Source organism: Phocoena sinus, chromosome 4, assembly GCF_008692025.1.
Source record: "Phocoena sinus isolate mPhoSin1 chromosome 4, mPhoSin1.pri, whole genome shotgun sequence".
Lineage (NCBI taxonomy): Eukaryota > Metazoa > Chordata > Mammalia > Artiodactyla > Phocoenidae > Phocoena > Phocoena sinus.
The window spans coordinates 78,449,817-78,476,664 of NC_045766.1; the positions used below are offsets into that span (position 1 = coordinate 78,449,817).

Genomic DNA, 26,848 nt, shown 5'->3' on the forward strand with positions numbered 1-26,848 from the left:
AGATAGCTTGAAATAATAAAAGCAGTGCTTCATCAGAGGTAGCTGGAATGGAGGTAGGAGTCCAGTTTAGGAGGGATGAGGTCATGATATATAACTTGAAGATAGACAGGGTAATAGGCATAAATCTTAGATGTCAAGACCAAGGGCAAGGAGAGTTCACACCAACCTCTCAAATTCTAATCCCCCAAACATTGCTTGGCCCAGAACAGAAAACCATGGTTTATGCAGTAAATTGTGCCATCATAGTAAAGTTTGTTCTCAACTTTGTTCATCTTTACCCTGATCATGATCTAAAAAGGGGGAGAGGGTAATAGTTATAACAATAACTGCTATTACTATTATTGCTAATAATAGTCACTACTTATGGATTATTTACTTCATGCTACATACATACTAAGCTAAACTCTTTAGATTTAACCCATATAATGACCCCACCAAACAGACAATAATCAGATAATGAGATCAAGGCTTAAAGAGATTAAGTAACAAAATCAAGATTAAATAAGAGAAATTTGATTTCCAGAGGTGGGATTTGAAACCTGTATCTGATAAAAGCCAAAGCCCACACTTTATATACTTAGTACACTGCCTCCTGGCTAGTATGGTTTATGAAAGGATTCTTCACTCAGCTTATTCTTGTTTCTTCTGCAGTCAATTGGGCAATAGTGGCCATCCTAGTCAGGTATACCAAAGCCTATTCATGCATTTATTTTCTTCACTTACTGTTTACTGAGTGTCTGTTATGCCTCAGGGGCGGTGCCAAGGTAAATAGACACAGCTCCTGCCCTCAGGAAACCTGGACAGGGTGGCTGAAGGAGGACCTGCTCTTCATTTGGTCTCCCTTTTTTTCAGTAACACTCTAGTCAGGAGACTTATCCTGAAACAGTCAGTTTGACCCAAAAGTGACTCAATGGTGAAGTTTTGATAAGTGTGCAAGTATGCCATGTTTCTTCCCAACTCCCTGTAATCCATCTCCCTTTCCCTAGATAACTCATCATGTCTCCTTTTCCCTTTACACTTTCTGGTGCCCCAACTGCATCCATCACTGTGAAGGTTCACAAGCCACCAAAGCTCCTTCACCTCCCAGGGAGTTTTCAAAACTCTCCAAGCTCACTGGACAGTTTCAAGGCCCACTGTAGTGTTGAGGGATGCTGCTTTATTTAGACCCACCTGGCTTCAACAAAGAGATGCACCCATGGTAGCTGAGATAGAGTTCTTATAATGAGCAATGGGGGCGGGGGAATCCTCCCATCACTCTCAACATATCTCCAAAACGTTCTACCAGGTAGCTTTATTCTCTAATACTGAGACTATTTCTATCTCTTCCCCCTTAATTTCACCAATTTGTGACCTTAACTCTATTTATGAATCATATTTGAATTATGTTTTCTCACTTTACATTACATTCCCATCAGTTTATTTTTATCACAGACACATACACATTTTTAAAAGCATAAAACTGGGTCTTCCTTGGTGGCGCAGTGGTTGAGAGTCCACCTACCGATGCAGGGGACACGGGTTCGTGCCCCGGTCCGGGAAGATCCCACATGCCGTGGAGCGGCTGGGCCCGTGAGCCATGGCCGCTGGGCCTGCGCGTCCGGAGCCTGTGCTCCGCAACTGGAGAGGCCACAACAGTGAGAGGCCCGCGTACCGCAAAAAAAAAAAAAAAAAAAAAAGCATAAAACTATATTAATTTACACATTTGCAATTTTCACATATTAGGTTCCTGCCAGAATGTAATCTTGACCCAAAATAAGGAAGGTCTCATTTTTAAAAGGGCCCTTTCAAAACAGGCTTCAAATTCAGGACACTCCAGCGGTTTTAAAAACATTCCATCCCTGGTTTAAACTCACAATGTGTAACCTCCCACAGCTATAACTCAATCAGAAATTAAGGTGAAGTTTGGCAGGGGGTGGGGGGCGGTAAGAAGCATAAAGTTTCTCACACTAACTGGAAAGAAAAAAGTTACTTTATCCTCCTTTTTAGGAAGAAAGCAATTTAATGGCATCGGTTATACACAATCTTTTAACGTTTTTGTGCATGACTTTGTAAAAAATACGCTGAATATTTTCATTTCTATTAATGACTTTTCAAAATTATAAAAAGTAATTTCAGAAAAGACTGAATTTAGGGCAAGGCAAAAAATATGTTAATTAGAAGTACTGAGTTAAAGCCAGAGTGTGGATTTTCCCAGTTACATTGTAGTTTTAACCTAAACTAAAATCTCAATGCTTTCTGCCTTCTTAAACTGATCAATTAATCTGAGCTATCTCAAATTAACGAAAACTTCTCCATGGCCCCCCAATTCATTTCTAGCCACTAAAACAAACCTAAAAACCACAGAAGTGCTTCTACAGCTAAAATGGCGAAACGTCCTTATTTGACACCTCCTTTTAAAACGGTTTTTTTTTAAAAAAAAATGCTGTAGGGCAAGCAGGGCAACGATTATCCATATTTTATGGATGGAGAAACTGAAATCAAATCCCATATCCGAGGAAACAAGGCTATTTAACAGCTGAACCCGAGGTAAGATACAAGAGTTCTGATTTCTAGTCCAGCTGCCTTCGCACTTGAAAGTCGGCTTGGTTAATCCCGGGACTTGAAATTCCTGGGGCTTGCTGTCATGGAGTTGAATCACCACTAAATTCCTGTGTTCTTGCTTAATCCCTCAGACCAGGGGCCCCACTCCTAAACTGGAAACCAAGAGGGCGGGGCACCGTGACGCGCGAATCCTCAAAGCCAAATAGCAAAACTGTCCTCGGGCTGTTTACCGAGGCGGTCCTGGACTCCGGGGACAGGTCACCAGACTCCAGGGACCGACTCCAGGGACCAAAAGCCGCAGCTGCCCAAACCCGGCCGCGTTCAGAGGGTAACTGGGGGCCGCCTGGTCTCCGCCCCCGCCGGCAAGCCCTGTCCGCGCCGCGGGCCGCGTGAGGCGGAGCCCAGCCCCCGAGCGGCGCAGCCCGGCCCCCGAGCGGCGCGCGCACCCCGCCGCTTTGCGTCGCGTGACTCGGCGGGGGCGCGCGGGCTTAGCGCGCGCGCGCGTCCGCCCGCCCACCCACGCCACTTCCGACGCAGCGCTTGGTTCAGGTTCCGGGGCGCCGCCGAGCTCCCGGCCTGTGGGTAGCGCGCGGCGCTCTGCGGCGGCCGGGATGGAGGAGGCTGGAGCGGTCGTGGCCACGGCCGGGGAGTCCGAACTAAACTTGTCCCGCCTCACCGTGTCCCCCGAGACCCTGGAGTCGGAGCTGGAGGCGCGGGGCGAGGAGCGGCGCGGCGCGCGGGAGGCGCTGCTGCGGCTGCTGCTGCCACACAACCGTCTGGTGTCGCTGCCGCGGGCGCTGGGCAGCGGCTTTCCGCACCTCCAGCTGTTGGACGTGAGCGGCAACGCGCTGACCGCGTTGGGGCCGGAGCTGCTGGCGCTGCGCGGCCTGCGCACGCTGCTGGCCAAGAACAACCGGCTCGGCGGGCCCGGCTCGCTGCCCAAGGGCCTGGCCCAGTCGCCGCTCTGCCGCAGCCTCCACGTGCTCAACCTTAGCGGGAACTGCTTCCAAGAGGTTCCAGCCTCGCTGCTGGACCTGCGCGCGCTGCACACCCTCAGCCTCGGTGGCAACCAGCTTCAGAACATCCCAGCCGAGATCGAGAACTTGAGGAGGTGAGCGGGTACCTGCCTGAGAGTAGGGAGGCCCGGGGCGGTGTCCGGGAGCCCCGGGGCCCCGCGCCAGGTCGTGGGGCGCCGTTCGGTTGTCATGTACCTGTCTTAGTCTAGGCTCTTCTTCAACTCTTTGGCTGTGAGTATTGCCCTGCCAACTCAGGGAGTTGTAGTGAAGATCTAATAAGATCGTGGTCGTGACAGCATTTGGTTTGTTGTGTTTGTCCTGTGCAGATCTTCCAGGCAGTTTTTCTGTCGTCTTCTGGGGTCTGGGGGAGTGATCCCAACTGAGTACATACTCAAACAAATGTAAGTCTGAGGTTGCCTCTTGCAACCTTGCTCCGAAGGTTCCTTCCTTGCTCCGAAGTCTTGGGTGGTTTTCCATGCCTGTAGATCAAATTTATGTCTTGCAGCGTGACAGACAAGGTACTCCGATCTGATCTTGCTTTCCACTACATTTCCTGCTCCATCTTCTCTGTAGCGATATCAGCAAAACTATTTGTGGAATTCACTGAGCTGTGAACTTTACCGGCACCTTATAAGCACTGACTAAATATATGTTGAATGGATACAATGCCTCTGTGTTGCTGTTCCCTTTGTCTGGAATGTTGCTTGCATCTGGCAAACTCGTGTTCATCCTTCAAAACCTGTTTTGAGTGTCATTTCTTTGTTTCCTTTCTTTACTGCTTCTTGGACAACAGTTAATTATTGCCTAAACTGTACTTCTTCTGTACCTCCTTCACCCTGCCATTGCACTTATTGATTATAATTATTGCCTACAGCTCTGCCTCATCTACTAGATTGTTCGGTAAATATATGTTGAATTAAATGGAAGAAGGAAGCAGAGAAGCAGGGTAACAAAAGTCCCCTAAAGGTGCCCTGCAGGGGAGTGAGAAATAAAGTAAGAGCAAGTGTATTGTCCAAAGTGAAAAAAAAGAATCTTCTATCTGTAAAATATTTTCACATCCTTTATTGAATTTTCTGAGATAACAGAATATTAGAGCTGAAAGGGACCTCAGAGTTAAGTGTAGTGAAAAGAACATTAACCTGAGAATAAGAGCAAAGGAAACCATAAACAAGACAAAAAGACAACCCTCAGAATGGGAGAAAATATTTGCAAATGAAGCAACTGACAAAGGATTAATCTCCAAAATTTACAAGCAGCTTATGCAGCTCAATATCAAAAAAACAACCCAATCAAAAAATCGGCAGAAGACCTAAATAGACATTTCTCCAAAGAAGATATACAGATTGCCAACAAACACATGAAAGAATGCTCAACATCATTAATCATTAGAGAAATGCAAATCAAAACTACAATGAGATATCATCTCACACAGGTCAGAATGGCCATCATCAAAAAATCTACAAACAGTAAATGCTGGAGAGGGTGTGGAGAAAGGGGGACCCTCTTGCACTGTTGGTGGGAATGCAAATTGATACAGCCACTATGGAGAACAGTATGGAGGTCCTTAAAAAACTAAAAATAGAACTACCATACGACCCAGCATTCCCACTAGTGGGCGTATACCCTGAGAAAACCATAATTCAAAGAGTCATGTACCAAAATGTTCATTGCAGCTCTGTTTACAATAGCCAGGACATGGAAGCAACGTAAGTGTCCATCAACATATAAATGGATAAAGAAGATGTGGCACATATATACAATGGAATATTACTCAGCCATAAAAAGAAACGAATTGAGTTATTTGTAATGAGGTGGATGGACCTAGAGTCTGTCATACAGAGTGAAGTAAGTTAGAAAGAGAAAACAAATACCGTATGCTAACACATATATATGGAATCTAAAAAAAAAAAAAAGGTCTTGAAGAACCTAGGGGCAAGACGGGATTAAAGACACAGACCTACTAGAGAATGGACTTGAGGATATGGGGAGGGGGAAGGGTAAGCTGTGACAAAGTGAGAGAGTAGCATGGACATATATACACTACCAAACGTAAAATAGATAGCAAGTGGGAAGCAGCCACGTAGCACAGGGAGATCAGCTCGGTGCTTTGTGACCACCTAGAGGGGTGGGATAGGGAGGGTGGGAGGGAGGGAGACGCAAGAGGGAAGAGATATGGGAACATATGTATATGTATAACTGATTCACTTTGTTATAAAGTAGAAACTAACATACCATTTTAAAGCAATTATACTCCAATAAAGATGTTAAAAAAAAGTAATGAGCCTAAATCTATGCTTGACATGTAATAAGCACTAAATAAATGTTTATTATTGTTAAAAAAAAAAAAAAGAACTCTTGGTGTCCCAGCCTTATGCAAGTCACTTTAACATATCCTGACTACAGCTTCCTAATCAGCTAAATTAGGCATTTGGACAAGATGTCCCTTTGTTTACTCACCAACAGATTTTTATTGAGTACCTACCCAGTGTCAGGCACTGTCCTAGGTGCTGGGGTGGGGATACAGTGGTGAACAGGATCCTGCCCTTATGGAGCATTCTAACAGAGGAGACATTAAACACGTGTTAACTTCATTATTTAATTACAGTTGTTATAAGTTCTGTGAAGAAGTACAGAGTGCCTTGAAACAAAGTAACTTAGTTTGGTCTTTGAGCAAGTAACATTTGAATTGAGCTTTTAAAGGAAGAGTAAGAATTAACCAGGAGAGGGTGGGATGGGATCAGTCCAGATTGAAGGAACAGCATGCATGAAAACCCAGAGACAAGAAGGACTGAAGGCCAAAATTTTGAAAGGAGGACATTGTACTAGAGCATAGTGAGGAAGTGACCAACAGGGAAAGTGGCAAATATAAATTTGGACCAGATCCCAGGCCATGTCATATCTTGAAGGCCATGGTAAAGCTTGAATTTTATTCTAAGTACACATGGAAGAGTTTTTAAAAAGCACATCTGTCTTGTTGCTGTGCAAGAATGGAGCGGGGAGCAGGTGGAGAGATGAGAAGACATTTTGAAGGCTGGATGGAAGGAGGCTATTCTAGTAGAATGAGAGATGATGGTAGCTTATACCACGGTGATGCTAGGAGAGATAGTAAGAAATATTGATAGAAGGGTTGGAGAGAGATTTAGATGTAAAATTGTCAAGCCTTAGTTCCTTCTAATTTTGATGTTAATTCCAGCATTCTCATTTGAATTTTTTTAATATACTAAGAAAAACTTAGAGCAAATATTACCATCACATGGGGAGAAAGGTAGGCAAAAATCCCATTTATTGAATCCTTACAATGCAGTAAGCCCTGTGGTAGGTCCTCTAAATATGCTTTTTAATTTTCACAATGACTCTGTGACATGAGAAGAAGAAACTGAAGCCCTAAGAAGTAAAGTCTTAAGATCACAAAGCCAATGAGTGGTAGAACTGGATTTGACCTTTGGATCAAACTGGATCTCTGACTTCAAACCCATGAATTTTCCACAGTGACAGAGTAAGGGCTAGAACCTAATTCTTCTGACTTCTGTTCTGTTGAATATGTGATCAGGAGGATTGGCTAAAGCCATTTTCCTGATTGACCTGATTTTCTGGGCTGTTTACTGTGGTTTTTGGTCATTGTACCTTTGTCTCCAACTGTATGTAGGCTCTTTTATGTCATTGTTTTCATTCTTCAGTTGTCTGCTCTATTTCTCTTTACTGATAAGAATCAGTAAAGGTTTAGGTTATATGCTCCAAATATAAACTCTAGTTGAATGTAGTCTGAAAGGGTCATGTAGGAATATACTCTTAGAAGTAGAGACAGCCTAGGCACTTGGCCTGAGTCACCCCCTTCTTTTTACAGATGAAGATACTGAGATTTAGTATCAGTGACTTGCTTGAGGCCAGATAGCGACAGGGAGATTCATGTGCTTCAACCCTCAAAGGTTGCTTACTACTTACTACTAAAATAATACATTAAAGCTTCAAAAATGTAGAGGTAGAGGTTCAGTTACTCAAACCCTAAGGTACCTGCCCAAGAACACCATCTTCTCTTAGAATATACGTGGACTCCCTAGACCTCATTGGTAACATTGATGTATATTGTTTACTATGCCATGTTGCTTTTAAAACCAAGTGAGGTGTTTCTGGGCATTTGGAATCTATCTACCCTCTTTAACGGAAGTTTAAAAAATAATGCAGAGTATATAATCCATATAGAGGTCCCCTTTCTCCCCACCCTCCATCCTTCCAGGAGGGAATAACAAATAAATACTCCTAGCTTAATTGGTGTATTTGATCCTCCAGATTTAGCAGGGTATTTTCATGTATATTTTCTGTATTCTGTTGATCCTTTTCCCTGGTGGTAAAATTTTTGAAAAGTGGTTTTTGAAAGATGATTTTAAAGTATAACAAATAAGTAGATGGTGAAAATCTTACTTTTATGATTAACTTCATTCCTCTGGAGTAAATTAGGCTCAGTGTGAATCATGAGGTTGTGGGTGTAGATTCTTTCCATCAAAATATGAGGTTCTTCTTCAACAAGTAGGTATAATAACTTGCTAGTCGATGGACAAACTTGGTTTTGTCTTACAGTGTTGGAAAAGTAGGTGTAATTCATATTTTGACCTGTTTCTTTTTCTGAACTCTTAACTTTTATTCCTCTCAACTAGCTCAGACATTAACTGAGGAAGAGCTTAATAACTTATCACCCAACGGGTAATAGACTTTGTTAAAGAAAACAAAAGCTCCAGGATTCTTTGGCATCCAGGATGCTAGACACTGGGAGAGTAGGTTTGAGCACAAGTGAGTTTCGTTGGCTCCATTCCCCACAGTCTTTTCTTCTCAGGTAAGAAAAGATTTCCTTCCTTTTTCTGTTCATGATGCCTCTTTCACTGTCTGCCTGATGTGGTTTTAGAAATTAAAGATATGAGAATTGTGATGGAAATAAAAGCTAAATATTAATGTCCTGGACTGTTTTGAAGCTAGTGTGCAATAGGTTGATATCTTACAAAAGAGACGACTCAACCAGATGATAAATAGAATGCAGCAGTAAAGTTTAAATAAAAACTCTTTTCCCCATTTAGAGTCATATTGAGTTTTTTTCTGGCTCTCAATTCTTCCTTCTGACTTCTTTCAATGCCTTAGTGTGGGGCAAGAACCAAGAGATGATTCCTCCATTTGTGCTTCTACTTTTGAACATATAAAGGACTTTAAAATCCTGTAGTGAGTATATTTGAAAATGATTTAGTATGGGGATGCTGTCTCAAGAAAACTACTTTCTTTATCCACAGACGTATGGTTCTTATCTTTCTGTGTTTCTCTAATTTTCTATTTTCTGCCTCTTTAGGTACAAACCTGTCTCACTTTAATTCCATCTCCCTTTAACCAATCATAACGTGGGACTAATGTATATGTATATTTTTGTTATATTGAATGTCATTTTTGTTTGGGTGGAGAAGCAAAACATTTCCTCCTTACACCTGTGGTTAAGTTGATTGGCACTAAGTGGACCCTAGTGTATTTTTCCAGTGGGTCACTGGCCCTTCCTATAGGAAAGGTACCCACTTCAGTATCCCTAAGGATTGGAGAGGTGAAATACTTTTCAGGAAACAAATTTAAGGTTGGTCTGTTAACCTTAGACAAAAAAGAAAGGAAGAATTCTTCTCTAAATTTTGTAAATGATTTTCATGTTTTTTGTATTTGTCAAACATCAAAAGAATAGAATTGTTTCACGTCTGATTAACAGAGGTGTAATTTTGACAAATACAAGAACTTTTAAACACTACGGTTTTGCTTTAAATTCAACAATAGTTTCATTTCTCTTTATAGAAAAGCATGTTTGGAAACAGTAGAGCGTGTTTTAGAAATTTAATTCCCACAAATCATTGAAAGGCTTTAAGTCCAAGAACTTTGGAAATTATTTGAGTTTCAAAGTGGTACATAAGCCTGAAAATGTAAATTTAATATGCTGGTTGTATACTCTAATTAATGATACCCATCAGTTGCAAACGAGATTTATATGGTTTTGAAGTCATGAACTTGGTTATATTTTAGAACATCAGATCTTTCTCTGCCAAAGTCACAGTAACAACTAAGGTTTGGCGTCCTTTCTGTCTGTTTACCTCCCCACCAACTCCAGAACACTGAGAGAAGACATTGAGTAGTGACTGACTACCAGACACTAATTTCTCTTGGTTCCTGACTTAACCATATAGGAAGGGCAATATTTATATTTGCTCTCAGACTCACTCTTCCCTTTCATCACTTTCCTTACTTTTCTCCCTCACTAGACTAAATTGCAAGTTGTTATGTAACTATTGAATCCTTTATAAAAGAACTTCCAAGTTTGCTAAAAATTTTTCCCAACTGTCTCATTAAAATTGTTCTTTTTCCAGAGAAGTTTCTGTTTTGGACTCCAAATATTCTTTTCTACTCTATTCTGTTCTATTCTAGTAGCTCTCATCATTGAAAAATAGAAATTTCTCAGTAACTGAGTAGTAACTTATAATCTGTAAGCTCAAAAAATCCTGCCTAGGAACCTTTTTCACCAGTGTTTAAACACTTATATGTAGGGGAATTCAGTTTTGTATCCAGACCATTGATTTTTGCCACAAGGTAATCCTTAAAGGAGAAAAAAATAGCCTATCAGGGTTAAGTGTTCTGCTTACTTTTACTGAGCATTGTAAATCTAAAGAGAGAAATGCAGTCTTGAAAAGATTTACACAATAAGAAATAGTAGCATTAATATATTTTTATTTTTTTCATTAATATATTTTTAGAATGACAAAACTTCAGATTCAAATTGGCTTTTTGAATCACCACACATCAAGGAAGGCTGAGATTATGAAATACAGATAAGAAAGTCAACAAATGGAAGAAATTGTATCTGAGAAACTATGTATAAAGGCCATCTGTAAAGGACTTTAAAATAAGTTTGTTTCCTAACTTCAGAGAGATAAAGGAGGGAACTTCATCAGTGAAAGAAGAATAAGAAGTTTTAAAACTGACAACTATGAAAACCCCAATCGGAATTTCTAGAAATAAAAATACATAATTAGGAACTCAGTGGGCTGAATGGTAGACTGGAGTCAGCTGATGCGTAGTGAATCAGTAAGCTAAAAGATCTTACTGAGGCATTCTGGAATGCAGCACAAAAAAATAAAGAAACGGAACATATGAAAGAAATGTTAAGAGAAATGGAAAATAGACTCTGAAGTTCAAAGTGCTGTTTGCTAGGAATTCCAGAAAGAGAATAGAGAGAATGTAGGAAAGACAATGCCAGAAGTAATAGTAGCTGAGAATTTCCCACGATTAAAGAAAGAGAGCACTCTGAACTGGTATCTTGACACATCATAATAAAACTGTAGGACAAGAAGGATAAAGAAAAAAGACCCTAAAAATTCCTAATAAGAAAAAAAACAGATTACCTACAAAGGAATATGGGCTGTAATAAGATAGTAGAACAGTATCTTCCTCCTGGTAAGGAAAAGTAACTGTCAACCTAGAATTTTATGCCCAGCCAAGCTATTACTCAGGTGTGAAGGGAAAAAATAAGAAATCAGAGACAAAGCACTCAAACATTAACAACTGTGAGTCCTTACTGAAAGAACTTCTACAGGCTGTACTTGAAGAAAAATGAACTTGAAAAGAAATAGCAAGTGCCCAGAACAGTGGTGAGCAGAGAAATTGGTAAAACATATTAATGACTGAGTAATTATTGATTGGGAATAAATAAATTTCAATTTATTTTCAAATCAAGGTAGAACTAATCATGGATGCTGATATGAAGATGACAGAGAAGTGAGCATGGTTGTATATTTGGGAGTGAGAGGGAGAGCAAAGGAAATTGAAGGGGCAACTACTAGCAGAATACATGTAGCATGTGCAATTCAAAATAATGGAGTGGGACAAAAGGAAACTTGAACACAGCAGAAGGCAGACAGAAGAGAAAAAGATATTGAGATATACCATGGTAAAGAAAACACAAGTGCAAATGTATCAACAGTCAGGTTGTGCACTGTTTACAAGAGTTACACTTGAAATACCCCAATATGTTTAAAGTTAAGGTGTAGAAAAAGATGTACGAAGCAAATCTCTATCATTTCATACCTGGACTCAACTGCCTTAGGCTCCAGTCTGGTCTTCCTGCTTCCACTCCTCCCATTGCACTCGCCTGTCCCTGCCACTTCTCCTGCTGTTTTTCAAACAATAACCAAAGTGATCCTTCTAAAGTGTAAGTCAAGTTACACAACTGGCCTTTGTTCAAACCCCTTCTACCTAGGATAAATTCAGAATCCTTGCTAAGGCCTGAAGGGCCCTCTGTGATCTGGCTTTCCCAGGCTACCTTTCTGACTTCTCTGACCACCACTCTCCCCACCTCTGTCACCCTGATGTACCCACACTGGCTGTGTTGCTCTTTCACAGCACACCAAGCTTTTTTCCACTGCAGGGATTTGTACTCACTCAGTCATTCCATTCAGATCTCTGTTAAAGTGTCATCTCCTAAGAGAAACCTTTTCTGACCACCCTATCTACAGTATCACTTCCATCAACATCTGATTACCTGTTTTCCTTTGTAGCACTTAAAGCTGTCTGGCATAATATATATACATTCATTGACTTACTGTCTCTCTCACTAAAATGTAGGCTTCTTAAGGTCAAGAACTTGGTCTTATTTACATTATATTCCCTGGAATAGTGCCTGGCACATGGTCGGTGCCTAGTTCATATTTATTGACTATATGATATATAGTAATGTTATTCAATTTTAAAGAAGAGGAAACTGGGGCATAATGAGATTTAGTAATGGGCCCAAGTTCTCGTACTGGTAAATGGTGGAGCTAGGATTAAATAAATACTAACAAAAACAGGTAGGCAGTATTGATAATCAGAGGCGATAGATTTTACGGCAAAATGGATTAGAAGGAAGAATGAGAAATGCTTCATGTGAATTAAGGAACGATGCAACAAGAAGGTTTAACCATCATGAACCTGAATGTATCTTCAATATAGCTTCCATATTTTGAGGAGAAAGAGAGCAAAAATTGACAGAACTATAAAGGGAAAACCATGGTTCAGGTAGGAAACTAACCACCAGAGTAAGAAGGTGAAATAATGAGACACTATAAAAAATTTGAATTGCACAGCTAACAGGCTCAATCCTAATAACTACACATTCTTTTTACACCTATAAAATGTGAACAAAAATAGACCATGCTCTAGACCACAGAGGAACAAGGTTATGCAGAACATATGTTTAACAACAACAAAGCTCTCAACAAGCTAAGAGAAAGCCGTATAACCCATGAGAAAAAGGGGTAAAGGATAGAAACGCAATTCTCTAAAGATGTACGAATGGTCAAAACATAAAAAGATGCTAAACGTCACTAATAATTAGAGATTACTAGTACAGAATGGTATCATTTTTCACACCAGCTAAATAGTAAAAAGTAGAATAAAAACGTTAAAGCAGGTGATGATATTAAGTGTTGGCAGGGCTGTAGGGTAAAGAGTGCTCGTAAATGCTAATTGTGGGTTGTAATTAGCTATAACTGCAGGGTAATTTGGCTTTTTCTTTTAACATTACAGCTTGTACCCTAAAATCTGCCACTTCTCAGGCCCTTCCCCTGGAACTCTGATTTACTGGATCTGAGCAGGGCCTAGATTTTGTAGCTTTAAAAGTATCCCAGTTAGTTCTTATCCTGGAAGTTTGGGTAACAGTTTAGTAGGCTGTTTTTCCCTGCATTTAAAGGTGTCTTAAAAGAATGATAATGTCTACTGAGCAGATTTAACAGGAAGACAAAAGTAACATAGTTATGGGTAAGATCTATATGTATACATTTCATTGATATTTATATAGTAAGAACTGATTCTGCCACACACCCCCCCCCCATCAACTGAAAAAATCTTTTGGAGAGACTTTCTGCAGTCATCACCACAAGGAGCAGCAGTACATTTTGGTGCAATATATGCTATGTCTAAAATGTTGTTAACTTATTATTAGAAAACAGGATAATTATCTAGAACGTTAATTTCATAATAGTGGTCAGTTTTACATAATTTAGTTAACCTCCTGAAGACTGCATTTGCCATAATAAGAGCAAAGAAGAAACATAAACTTCAGCTGTGTTTTTCTACTCTTCAAAAGAAAAAGCTAGTGGTTTTCCCCTTCCCATTGCCTAGTAATGCGTTGAATCCAAACCCACCAGCGCGAATACAGGGCTCCTGTAATTTGGCCTTTATCCAGCTGTATCTCTGGGTTCCTCAACATGAATTCTCTTCTTATGTGTTAAAAGGTATACTCATTATCCCATAAAAACCCTTCTTCCGACCTGGAGGTCCTCTTTCCTCCTACCCTAAATGGGCTAAATTCATAGTCCAGCTGAAATCACAACACTTTTGGGAGCCTTTCCAATCAGAACTAATGTCTTTTTTTTTTAATATCTCTACTTTTTAAACTCCTATATCATTTATGGATTGTTCTGCTTATTTTGGTATTTTAATCATGTTATGCTTATTTGGGATCTTGTTTTGCATTTAATTATAAATGTGTGTCTTTTCTGCTTACCTATAATATAAGCTCCCTGAAGATTGCATTATTCCTCCAGAGACCGTATAGCACATAGAAAGCCTGAGTAAAACATTTGCGGAATGAATAAACGATATATGTTCATTGTAATAAAGATAATGGGGTACTTGTTCAAATTTTGGTTTTTTTGTTTTTTTTCATTTATTTTTGCAGTTTAGAGTGTTTATATCTTGGAGGAAACTTCATCAAAGAAATCCCGCCAGAATTAGGAAATTTACCTTCTCTAAATTACTTGGTATTATGTGACAACAAAATCCAAAGTGTGCCTCCTCAGCTTTCACAGTGAGTATTTTCAGGCAGTTTATGTACACACAGAGATACATGCTTAGGAATTATCATCCTGCATTCACCCACATGATTTGTATGTGGAAAAGAATTAAGTGTTCTCAAAGTAAATGATACATGAGAATGAAAGTTCTGAGGTGTGTTATGAATTGGGTGGCTTATTTTTAATTTTACTTCTAAATGCTCTGATATATTCCTCAAAATCGTTGAGCCTCTTTTCTTTTTTTTTATTATCTTTTAAAAATTTTATTGACATATAGTTGATTTACAATGTTGTATTAATTTCTGCTGTACAGTAAAGTGATTCAGTTATACATACATTTTTTTTCATATTCTGTTCTGTTATGGTTTATCACAGAATATTGAATATAGCTCCCTGTGCTATACAGTATGACTTTGTTGTTTATCCATCCTATATATAATAGTTTGCATCTGCTAATCCCAAACTCCCAATCCTTCCCTCCCTCACCCCTCCTTCCCCTTGGCAACCAGAAGTCTGTTCTCTGTCTGTGAGTCTGTTTCTGTTTTGTAGATAGGTTCATTTGTGTCCTATTTTAGATTCCACATATAAGTGATACCATATGGTGTTTGTCTTTCTGTTTGTCTTACTTCACTTAGTATGATAATGTCCACGTCCATCCATGTTGCTGCAAATGGCATTATTTCATTCTTTTATAGGGCTGAGTAGTATTCCATTGTGTATATATACCACATCATCTTTATCCAGTCATCTGTTGATGGACATTTAGGTTGTTTCCATGTCTTGGCTATTGCAAATAGTGCTGCTATGAACATAGAGGTGCATGTATCTTTTTGAATTATAGTTTTGTCTGAATATATGTTCAGGAGTGTGATTGTTGGATCATATGGCAACTCTATTTTTAGTTTTTTGAGGAACCTCCATACTGTTTTCCATAGTTGTTGAGCCTCTTTTCTGTAATCAAAAATAGAGTATTACTTTGGCATAGATTCCCCAAGGTTTTATGGGATTTTATTGATTTATATTTGATATGAAGCATTCCTATCCTAATGAGATAATGTGAAGGATCTTTATTCCTGTTGCATTTAAAATCTTTCCTTCTTTAGGTATCTGAATGATAAAGCATGCCAAAAATAAAACGCTTTAAATCTAGCATTTAAATCAGCTAACACATCAGAATACTCTCTAAGTATTTTAAGCTCTCTAAGATTCCATGGGCAAAAGTCCTTCATGACATATACAAGTATGGGCTCTAATTTAGTTTCAGCACCTTTTAATTTTACTTCCATTGACCTTAATCTTAATTGCTCATTCTTGCGAGGAAATTGAGTCCTTCCCTTAACTTTCTGAGTAGTTTTCTTGCTTATGGTGGTTGATTTTTGTATTGCATTCATTCTAGGTTGCATTCACTTCGTTCCCTCAGTCTTCACAATAACTTGCTGACATACCTGCCTCGAGAGATCCTCAACCTTATTCATTTGGAAGAATTGAGTTTGCGAGGAAATCCATTGGTTGTTCGTTTTGTTAGAGATTTAACGTATGATCCTCCAACTCTCCTGGAGTTAGCTGCACGGACCATTAAAATTCGAAATATTTCCTATACTCCCTATGATCTTCCTGGGAATCTTCTTAGATACTTGAGTTTAGCCAGCAATTGCCCAAACCCAAAGTGTGGAGGTAAGTTAATTCAGTGTCCTTGTTTCCCATTCATTTAGTTACTTTTAAATTAATGATCTAAATGTTGTTTTAATTAGCTGTCTTCTTTCAGAGAAAGGCAGTTTGTTTGTTTGCCTTATTTCACCCTTTTACCTTCCTTCCTTCCTTCCATCCTTCCTTCCTTCCTTCCTTCCTTCCTTCCTTCCTTCCTCCCTTCCTCCCTTCCTCCCTTCCTCCCTCCCTCCCTCCCTCCCTCCCTCCCTCCCTCCTTCCTTCCCTCCCTCCCTCCTTTTCTTCTTTCTTTCCTTATTTCTTATTTTCATGGTACTTCAGGATTCATACACAGGGAAAATACCCAGAAAGTCTCATCTTTCTTGGAACTGTCATAGGATAAGGTAAATTGGTAACATGAGAGGAAACAGAAAGCATAAACAGTTCTAATTGCTTTAGAAGAGTCTCTAAAATGTTTGGCCACCTTTCATATTTATTTGAAGGACATTTTCTTAGACTCACCATTCTGAGTATCAGGTACCTTTATAGAGTACAATTCAAGGTGTACGAGAATAGGCTGAATGTGTGCCAGTTTCAGAATGTACCCTGGAATTCTCTATTCTTTTAAATCCATGCTTCAAAATTTCTTGAGTTTAGAGCATTTAGAGAGAGCTAAACAAATAATATAATGTAAGACAGTGTAAAGTAGGAATCCAAAATACTGTTGGAAACCAAAGGAGGGAGAGAGCACATTTATTAGATCTAGAAAAGATGAGACAATTCTTGAAGTATGAGTTGAATTTTGATATGGTTTGATTGAGGATAGAAAACTTTTCAGATGGAGAGAGTAAAGTTGGAAACAAAACAATATGGGGCAGAATGTTGGATGAGTAATAATTTGGTTCAAATGTACAGTTAAGGGAGTAATGAGAGAAGAGTAAAAGATACATTGAGGCCAGATTGTGAAGGGCCTGAAGTGCCAGTGTGTGGAGGGGAGTTGGTGAATGATAGCAGGTCATTTTATTTTGGCTCTCTCATAAAAGACTACTTTTTTAAAAATCCAATTTAATGGGGGTACAGAAAGGTTTTTATTATTGTAGGATAATTGTAGGTGCCAGGGAAATGCTGCATAAATACGATCAGAGCCAGCTGAGGTTTTCCCCAGATGTCCCGTCAGGCCTTGAAAACAGTTATAATGTTAAACAGAGAGAAGGTGATTTAAGTTTCTCAAAGAATATTAAAAGGTAAAAAAGTTACTACTAGTTTAAAAAAGAAAAATGACACTACTCTGAGCCATTTCTGGCCACTTACTTTTAGAAGTAGAGACTGCCGTGCCAAGTTAGAAGTACTTAGATTTTCTCTGTGAACTCTCATGAAGTTGGCTTTAGCAGTGGCAAGAGACAACACTCACACCAGACCTTCAGGCTTCATAGTCTGTATCTAATCTCTTGGAATCTATCCTTTTCTAGAAATAAACCTCTACAGGAAGTCTCTTTTCTCTCTTAAATGGTTTCTTAATGAGTTCTTTAGTATACTGCCGTGTTATTTGTCTTAGGAACAAAAATACTTTTTAAATTATTAGCTTAAAATTTTGAGATAATATCTGAAGTGAACCATTGACATTTTCCCCCTCAGATTCCCTAGTTACTGAACTCTAAGTTAAACAAAAGTAATTTTCTATTTTGTGAGATATTGCCTTTGTATAGTGTGAGATCTTACAGATGACAAGATAGTATTATACTATTTTAGCTCTTGGTAACTATAATTATTTTATTACTTCCATTTGTTTCAGAAAGCTAACTCATTTGGGGGGATTTATTGTTAATGATTGATCAGTTAACTGAATCTGTCTACTTTTCTGAATTGTTCAAAGTAACATACCATGAATTTCCCTTTTTAAACTATGAATTATACTTACTACAGGATCAAAAAATTAGAAAGTTAATGGAGAAGTAACAGAAAAAAATTTAATGGGAGAAAAATTGTTTCTCCTTTGCTTGGACCACATCTTTTTATTTTGGTCCCTTATGTGATATACAGAGTAGTTGGTGCCAGAGGAGTCCTAGGTAGAGTATAAACGTTGAGATTCTTCTCCAGAGAGGTGATGGGACGCAGGGTTCTAGCAGTTCCGGTTATACTGCAACCATTGTGACAGCCTTCATGGGTTAGAGATGTGCAATATCTAGTAGGAGGAGCAGCTAGAAGCCCACGAAACAGCAACCTCTGCTTTCCTGTCATCTCTAGCTGTATTTTTACTTAGCTGAAGGACCACAGTTCAGGAGCACTAAATTAGGACTCAGAAGAGCTGAATACTAGTTTCAGTTTACTTAGCAATATATAATTGCATGAAAGTCAAGTGTGATCAGTAGTGAAACAGCTTTGAAGCTGTAGATTTTAGACCCTGTGGAAATAGGATGACATTTTGTTACTTTTAATTTTTCCTTCCCAATACATAAAGACAGGGGTACTAAAAGTCGTCTCCTTTCTGCAAATTTTGGGTATAACAACTAATTCTTTAAGATCATTATCAAGACTCTAGGGTAGTACCAAGGAAGGGCTTGGGGGATAGAGACAGGGCACTTTAGGTATCCTGTAATCTCCATCAACCACTGTCCACCAAGTCACCCAGAGAAAACAAGCCAAGTAAATAGTGTCCTTTTTGTTTGTTTGTTTTTTGTTTTTTGCAGTACGCAGGCCTCTCACTGTTGTGGCCTCTCCCGTTGCGGAGCACAGGCTCCGGACGCGCAGGCTCAGCAGCCATGGTTCACGGGCCTAGCCGCTCCACGGCATGTGGGATCTTCCTGGACTGGCGCACGAACCTGTGTCCCCTGCATCAGCAGGCGGACTCTCAACCACTGCGCCACCAGGGAAGCCCAATAGTGTCCTTTTAACGCCAGCTCTCTTTGAGATAAATCTCCTAGCCTTCTCTTTGTAGTCCATCCCTAAGACCTTCCAGTACTTCTATAAACAATTATGGGAGCAGCCACTACCTCTGCTTAAGATTCTCAAAAGAGAAGACTATAAGACATTTCTTCAGAATGCTGGAGATAGGGTTGAAAAAGAAAATGTGGGTCTTTGCTTTGTAATGATTACTTTGTCCTTATTCCTTCTTCTCTCCAGGAGTCTACTTTGATTGCTGCGTCAGACAAATTAAATTTGTGGACTTCTGTGGGAAATACCGTCTCCCCCTGATGCACTACCTGTGTTCACCGGAATGCTCTTCCCCTTGCAGCTCTGCCTCTCACAGCTCCACATCCCAGAGCGAATCTGACTCAGAAGATGAAGCCAGTGTGGCTGCACACAGAATGCAGAAGGTTCTTCTTGGTTGAAAAGGGAAGCAGGGTGGTGTGAAACACTAAAAGACTGAGCAGAGGTGGTTAGAAAAGAGAATAGACTTGGAAGTTCACTAGAAACCGTACCTTCATCTTAAATGTCCATGACGGAGTTGGTGATGGTGTAAAAGATTTTGTGTTTCTAGCCATTCAGCAGGAATGAGTCCAGTTCCATGTTTGGATTCTTTTAATATAATTCACTCTGAATGGCAGTTTCAGATTTAGCTGATTGTTTGCAGTTTTCACTCAAGTTTTGCATGAATCACACAGCAGAATGGAACATCCTGAAGAACAGTGCTATAATAAACCATGAGTGTTAACTTGTGATAGTTGATATGAAGATAGAAATGATCAAAGATGTCATCTTTACCAGAGTTGTCCTTGAGTTTAGGTTGAACACTATACCGTAACAGGATTAGCCCTACATTCTTGTATTGCCCATATGTCTAGATTACAGAGTTATTCAGATAAGCTCACAGATGGTTACATAGGACCTAAACCTTTCTCAGTTACTGACTGGTAAAGTAAGGGATATAACTTTCATGTGGGGTTTTAAAACTCTTCACTTCTGCTCCTTTGTTCTATATGATTGTTGTTACCCTTGTATAATCCAGCAATGACTGTAATAGTGCCTTAATCATAACAAGGATTTAGAAATTTATTCAAGAAATGATACCAGAGCAGCCTATAACCTGACATACTATGCAGAACACTTTAAAATATGCTTTAACGGGACTAGGTAAACAGCTGTATATCTGACATCTGAGCTCATAGCCACCTTAACTTCATTTTTTGTTTAAACAAATCACTTTTTTTTTTTTTTTGCGGTACGCGGGCCTCTCACTGTTGTGGCCTCTCCCGTTGCGGAGCACAGGCTCCGGACGCGCAGGCTCAGCAGCCATGGCTCACGGGCCCAGCCGCTCCACGGCATGTGGGATCCTCCCACACCGGGGCGCGAACCCTCATCCCCTGCATCGGCAGGCGGACTCTCAACCACTGCGCCACCAGGGAAGCCCACAAATCACTTTTATAATTAATGGGAGGCCACGATCTTGATCAGTCTGTTCATCATAAGACAGAATAATAGTTTTGTTTTGTTTTGTTTTTGTGGTATGCGGGCCTCTCACTGTTGTGGCCTCTCCCATTGCGGAGCACAGGCTCCAGACGCGCAGGCTCAGCGGCCATGGCTCACGGGCCTAGCCGCTCCGCGGCGTGTGGGATCTTCCCGGACCAGGGCACGAACCCGTGTTCCCTGCATCGGCATGCAGACTCTCAACCACTGCGCCACCAGGGAAGCCCAGAATAATAGTTTTTAATGGAAAAATCTGTCAGATTTCTTTTAACAGAAAAGAGATGTAAGATAGGAAACTTCTTTATGTCTTGCGTTAAAGGAGTGGGAAAATGATTTTAAAGGTTTTAGCAGTCCAGTATGACTCCTTTGCCTGTGTGTACTGAACTGTAACTTCCTCTAATTTTAAAGAAAAACTAGAGAAACATTACAAGTGAAATAAAATTGGGCACAGCAGTCATTGTGTTTTTACACAATAGAAGAGTTTCCAAAACAAGTTTAACCATGGAGTAGTTTTTGAAAATAATATATTGATAAAATATTTTAAATGTATTAAATATACCCTTAAAGTACAGCAGAAAAATGGTTTCACAAATTGCCAGTAGAAATGACAAATGTTTACTAACTAGTATGTAGTAAAAATTGAGTAACAGTACAACTGTAAGTTGACATTGTAAAATAAAATACATAGCACACATTAGCAATCGTTAGCTAACTAATATGTAATAACGTAATGGTTTGTTGGTAAATACTACCTGTAGAGTAATACAAAGGTCAGAAACACATTGGAACATCAGATGATCTCCCTTCTGACTTCTGGCATTCATGACTGGGGCACACCATTTCCTAAAAGCAAGTTGTATAATAATGATATGTACATATGTTAGGTTTTTGTCACATATATTTTTTATTTTAGAAGAAAATATACTGTAGGATAGTTTGTTTGTTTATTATATGTTAATTCATGAAACATCATGAGAGTTTCATGACTGCAGTTGTGAAACGCTGCTATAGAGTGAATCCCTTCACTCTTGTAATAAGATTCTTTTCTCCTTTTGATCCAGAAATTTTCTGACTGTAGAAGTAATGTAGTATCTTTCTACTGCCTAGCAAAGTAGTACATGGGTGATTATATCATAAAATGGAAGTAATAAAAAGTCTTTGTTTACTTCTCCATTTGAGCCACAGCAGGCTGTGTATTACAAAATTATAAAAGATAAAAGATGATTTAGGCAGTACCTAAATGACAAAGCCCAAAGTGTTTTGTAAGTAAGTGATTTAGGTAAGATACATAAAATATTTTCATAGAAAATAAATAATGTATTCATAGTAAAATAAATTGATAGGACCAAATTTTTCTGGCTTAAACTCCTCGGTTTACTTCCTAATTAATTACCAGTTTGATCTAAGAAACAGCTTGGGTAATCTTCTAAGAGTTAGTCTTTGTGAAATAAACAGGTAGATATGTAAATAGATGCTTAACCTTGCCAGAAGATACACTGATTGATCTTTTACAGATGTAAATAGATCCAACCAGAAACAGTTTCTAGCCTTTGCTGTGTAATGTAGATATATACATTGTATACAGCAAAATGTCTTTCAACAAAATGTTTGTTATGCTTCTCTATATGTACATTTGAAAATCTCTGATCAGTATGCAGCTCTCTTTGGTGACTTTTACTGAAGTCTACATTTTAGCTGTTAGTTTTATCTTTTTTTTAATCTTTGACCTAACCTTTTATAAGAGCTGCTAATAATTTCTAAGCTTTCCCGTTTCTTTTCTCTACCTTCCCTGTTTTCATAACTGGTGACTGTAGAAATTAACCAGAAGTGAGTTACAGTTCCAGAGTCATATAGCTAACTATGTATTTAAATTGAAAGTCTCTCTAGTTGCTGAGTCACTTGTTTGTGTGTAAGTTTTTGATACTGCTCTACTTGGACAATTTTAGTGACCAAAACTTCTGTGGATAAAACTACTTAACCAAAGCATAAATGTGTTTAGAATGGAATTCTTCAGTGCTAATATTTGGAATTGAAATGGATACCTTGAACATTCTTAGTAATCTTTATTCCTAGAATCCAATTCTCTCAGTGTCACCAAACTGAGTCGGTGAAATGGTCCTAGGATTTTAGGAAATAGGAAGATTAGCTACTATAACGTTTTGCTTACATGGTGCCAGGGATTGGCTGACCTGAAGATAAGCTAGTCAGGGTTCTCAGCATTCTCTGTATTTGTGTAGTAGAGGTAGATCTGAGGGTTACTGTTCATATTTTACTTCTAAATGCTTCCTGGGGGAGTCTCTTACTCTAAAATTCTTGATATTTGGAACTTAAAGTTAACAAATGTAAAAGTAAAGACTTGTATTATAAACTGTACCTCAAACTTGAGAAATTTTTGTACCAATGTAAAGTTAAAAGCAGTCCACACTAGTGCAGGGTAATACTGCAGACCAGTTCTACCAAACATTGTAAATACCAATTTAAACAAAAGAAGACAAGGGAAAGGCTGATGGCTGGAGTGTAAAATGAAATAAATCTTTAAAACCCACAAAAGGCAGGGAAAGAGAAGTCACCAGACACCCAAGGAGATCCCTGAGCCAAGAAAGTTTTTTAAAGTAATACTGAATTGTTTTGAAATTAAGTGGCCCACTAACTACCATCTGAAAGCCTGTTTATCACTAAATTTCTTCAGTTTCTGCTAGTGGGAGATTGTCCACATCCCTCCATAATGAAGGGCTAGCAAATCATTGGATTTTCTTACACCCAGCCTTGCTCTTTCCAAAGGGAGAAAGTAATACCTCATTAACCTGGAATTTGTGGTACACCTTTGGTTAATGTTTACCTTTTCACTATGTAAAAGAGAAAAAATACTAAGCAAATGATTACTGCAAATTAAGTTTGATCTTAAAAAACATTTTAGCAGTAGCTATTTATGAAAAGAAAGTTATTCTAAATAAGACCCTTAGTGGGCAGAATTTTTTATCAGTTATAATATGTATATATAGTATATAAAATTAGTTAAGCTGCATTTATTTAGAAATACCTAATTTTTACCTAAATGACTCCCTTTATTCTCATCCAAAGTAGAGATTTCATTATGACAGTATAACTATCACTCCCCATTTAGTCCAAAATAGTCAGTTTTGAAGTTGTGTTGAGCATTTAACAACAGTAAAGGCTGCTGTATAGGTTTTAGGCAACGTGACCTGGAATTCATAGTTCTGATCCCCGCTGTACAGAAAAGAAGTATTTGACCTTCACTGTTCCTGTATTAAGCACTATGTAACATTAATCTGATGAATTTAATAGCATCCAATTTTGTATTTTATAGTCATGATCTTTTTAAAGGTAGCAGTGCCTTCAGTTGTGCTTTGAAAGTATGTGCCTTAAATCTTCCTCGCTGGAGCCAAAGTTTGGGGAACTATGTCATTTAATAAGTTGTGTGTGACAGCCTCATGACGCTTTGCTTTGAGTTGAAGGAGAATGACTGTGATCCTGAAGGACTCCTTCCACTAAAACTAGACCTAATGTCTCTGAGTCTAGGGCTTTTGGAGAAGGAATCCCAATCATACATACTGTCATAGAAAGATCAGAGTCCCTGAAATAAAATCAGTGAAAAAGTATATTCTCTTTCATATAAAGAAAATATATCTGCTACCACTAAGGGATGACAAGTTCCTAACGAATTCATATTAATAGCATCATATAAAGATATTATTGCCATGAAGCCTAGCACGTTTTGTGCTTTCTTTGTAATACCAGGTTAAAAAGGGGGTATGGTTTAATATTTTTGCATGTAAGTATCCCCATTCTTTTTATGTCTCTACTTGGTTCATATTTGCTAAGAATTGATGTAGAAAATAACAGTTCACTAACAACAAACATGACACATTATTGAACACTCACAGGGTAATATTGATTTGGGTGCTACTAGACTTTTACCTAGCACTTGCTGGTCAGTCTCAGTTTATCGTAAGGGACAGTATTCAATCTAGTTAATATTAAAATTTGTTAGTATGAAGATTATTTATATACCATTATACTAGAAAGCCATGGTTGGAGGGACTATCTGCATTCAACAGAAGTTACTTTCTTCCTTTTGCTGTGAATAAATTGGGTAAAACTTTTATTTTCAATTCCAGTTATGGGAAGAAACTGGGGATAAGCTTGACATCACTATTGCTGGCACTACAAAAGCATTACTAAATTGGTTAATTCTTCTGTCTACAACTGGTGTTTTAAGAGAATCCTTTCACTAACTTAAATGGTTGACAATGATGTGTTACTGAGAAGGATTATTAACCTCAACAATCACTTTACAACAATTATGGAGCAAATGGTGTGCCTGCAATTGGTGTCTGTTGCATTTCTGAGCCCACTTTGTATTCATGAGAAACAAAAATATAATGGGAGAAATATTTTAACCAGTATTTTAACTTTTTATAAAGTTTGAGACTTTATCAACAAAGGATATCAAAAATATATGTACTTTTACTTTAGTCAAATTATTTTTTATTACCTGATTTCTTAATTTTCTGTATTTGCATTCTTGTGACTTAATATCTGTATCTGTAGGTATATATATATATATATATATATATTTAAAACAACCGTAACAATAAATGTAATTCAACAGTGTGACTCAATTACATTTTATTTTAGGGACAAGATATAGTTTATTGCATCAAATTTATGTATTACCTTGTAATGGTAAATGCTCTAAAAAGAGTATTTAAGCTACTTCAATTCTATACCTCCTTTTTTTCCCCCCAGGACACACAGAAGAATGTGATTTAATATTAACCCTCTGTGTGAATTTTGCCTTATCAAACATTGTGCCTTATTTTATTAAAAGTGTTTTGTTGGAATCTAATTCTGTATTCTGGAAAAGCAAAAGTATTTTAGTTTGAATTGACAAGCATTTACTTAAAAAATCTAAAATCCTTATACTGTTTGGTTTTTGCCTGATTACTTGCTATACCATTGCTCATCTATTCATTGAATTTTTTCAATACATGAATAATGCATTAAGCGTGTATTAGTATTTATACTCTCTGTGCTAGATGCAAAGGATGAAAGATGAACTAGACCAGATCCTTTCTACCATAGTTCCTTCTGCTTCCACAGTCTTAACAGACTTACGGATGCATACTCTAAAAAAAAATTGGTGAGGTCACATTGCTACTGAGGGTCAGTTACTTCTTGCATTTAGTCCAGAATCATACAATCTTGATGCAAAGTAGTATAGTATTAACTGAGCACGTTGATATTGCAGTACTTAATTAGTGCCATTATTTTGGTGACCCTAGAACACTTGACATATTTCTAGATTCCAGAATTTGGAAGAATATCATGGTTGGTTATGAGTTGAGGTAAACAGAGTGGGTAGGAAAGACACACTCTGCAAAACAGCTGATGTTTCAGAATTGCTGAAATGGAAAAAGCTCAGCACTTCCCTGGTTGGTATATAGGAAGTCCTCTTGGTGAAGATGGGCTCAGAAATTTGAGGGCAGAGGAGAAGAAACATTGGGTGTAACTGATCTTTCCTGAGAATAAAACTGCTCCCTAACCTGCCCTGTTGTGGATGTTCTCCTTAGAACAAGTGTTGGAAGAAACTTCTTTAATGGCTTGTCTAACTCTGTAGAATACTACATGGGACGCCAGAACATTTCAGGGGCTATGTAAGACTTGGATGTGTCCCGTTCATAACATCAGTCATTGCCAGCTTCATGAGCAGTTCCATCAGCATGCCCTAAAATGTTAGAGCTTAAGGAAACCTCAAAGGTCTGAAGGTAACTCATGTTTGAGAGATGAAAAAATTTAAGCCCAGAGAGATGTGTTCAAGACTTCACATGGTGGACTAGAGCGGTGGGATAGGGAGGGTGGGAGGAAGACGTAAGAGGGAGGAGATATGGGGATATATGTATGCGTATAACCGGTTCACTTTGTCATAGAGCAGAAACTAACACACCATTGTAAAGCAATTATACTCCAATAAAGATGTTAAAAAGAAAAGACTTCACATGGTGGAATCTTGAATCCAAGCCTCTGGATTGGTCAGTGCTGTCTCCACTACAGTATGCTGCTTTCTTTAATACTCTGTCATGTGACAGGAAATCAGTAACAGCATGGGTACCGCATCGTAATTTGCCAACGGGCATCAAAGTGATGCTGTCCGCACCATCTCTTCAGAACTTTACATCTAGTGGGAAACCTTAGATAAGAGTAAATATCTGGGTAGCTCGTTATGTTTACAAAGCATACTCAAGAGTCTACCTTATTTAATCGTCATGACACTGAGGTAGGACTAGACTTGGTGAAATTTGTTGGTGTGGTTTTGTCACACCCTTTCCCCTCCTCTGAGTTTGAAATCAATTAAGAAATTGACACAGATTTGAGAAAAGGATA

General features: G+C 38.7%; 1 protein-coding gene across 2 annotated transcripts; it reads left to right on the top strand.

Moving 5' to 3' along the window:
- Nucleotides 1–3,068: 3,068 nt before the first annotated feature.
- Nucleotides 3,069–25,387, top strand: LRRC58 (leucine rich repeat containing 58). 2 transcript variants are annotated; one of them, XM_032631079.1, is made up of 4 exons: nucleotides 3,069–3,652; nucleotides 14,281–14,409; nucleotides 15,792–16,069; nucleotides 19,160–25,387. In XM_032631079.1, the coding sequence occupies exons 1-4, from the start codon at nucleotides 3,153–3,155 to the stop codon at nucleotides 19,366–19,368; spliced, it is 1,116 nt and encodes a 371-aa protein (XP_032486970.1). In that variant the 5' UTR covers nucleotides 3,069–3,152; the 3' UTR covers nucleotides 19,369–25,387. The 2 variants fall into 2 exon arrangements, with proteins under 2 accessions (XP_032486970.1, XP_032486971.1); XM_032631080.1 differs by lacking the exon at nucleotides 14,281–14,409 and having other exon boundaries at nucleotides 3,105–3,652.
- Nucleotides 25,388–26,848: the final 1,461 nt, after the last annotated feature.

Bases quoted from the DNA above. Each gene is read 5' to 3' on its own strand.
- LRRC58 (XM_032631079.1), top strand. From the start codon at position 3,153: ATGGAGGAGGCTGGAGCGGTCGTGGCCACGGCCGGGGAGTCCGAACTA. The intron at 14,410-15,791 runs GTGAGTATTTTC...CATTCATTCTAG, and splicing joins GTGCCTCCTCAGCTTTCACA to GTTGCATTCACTTCGTTCCC. The intron at 16,070-19,159 runs GTAAGTTAATTC...TCTTCTCTCCAG, and splicing joins CCCAAACCCAAAGTGTGGAG to GAGTCTACTTTGATTGCTGC.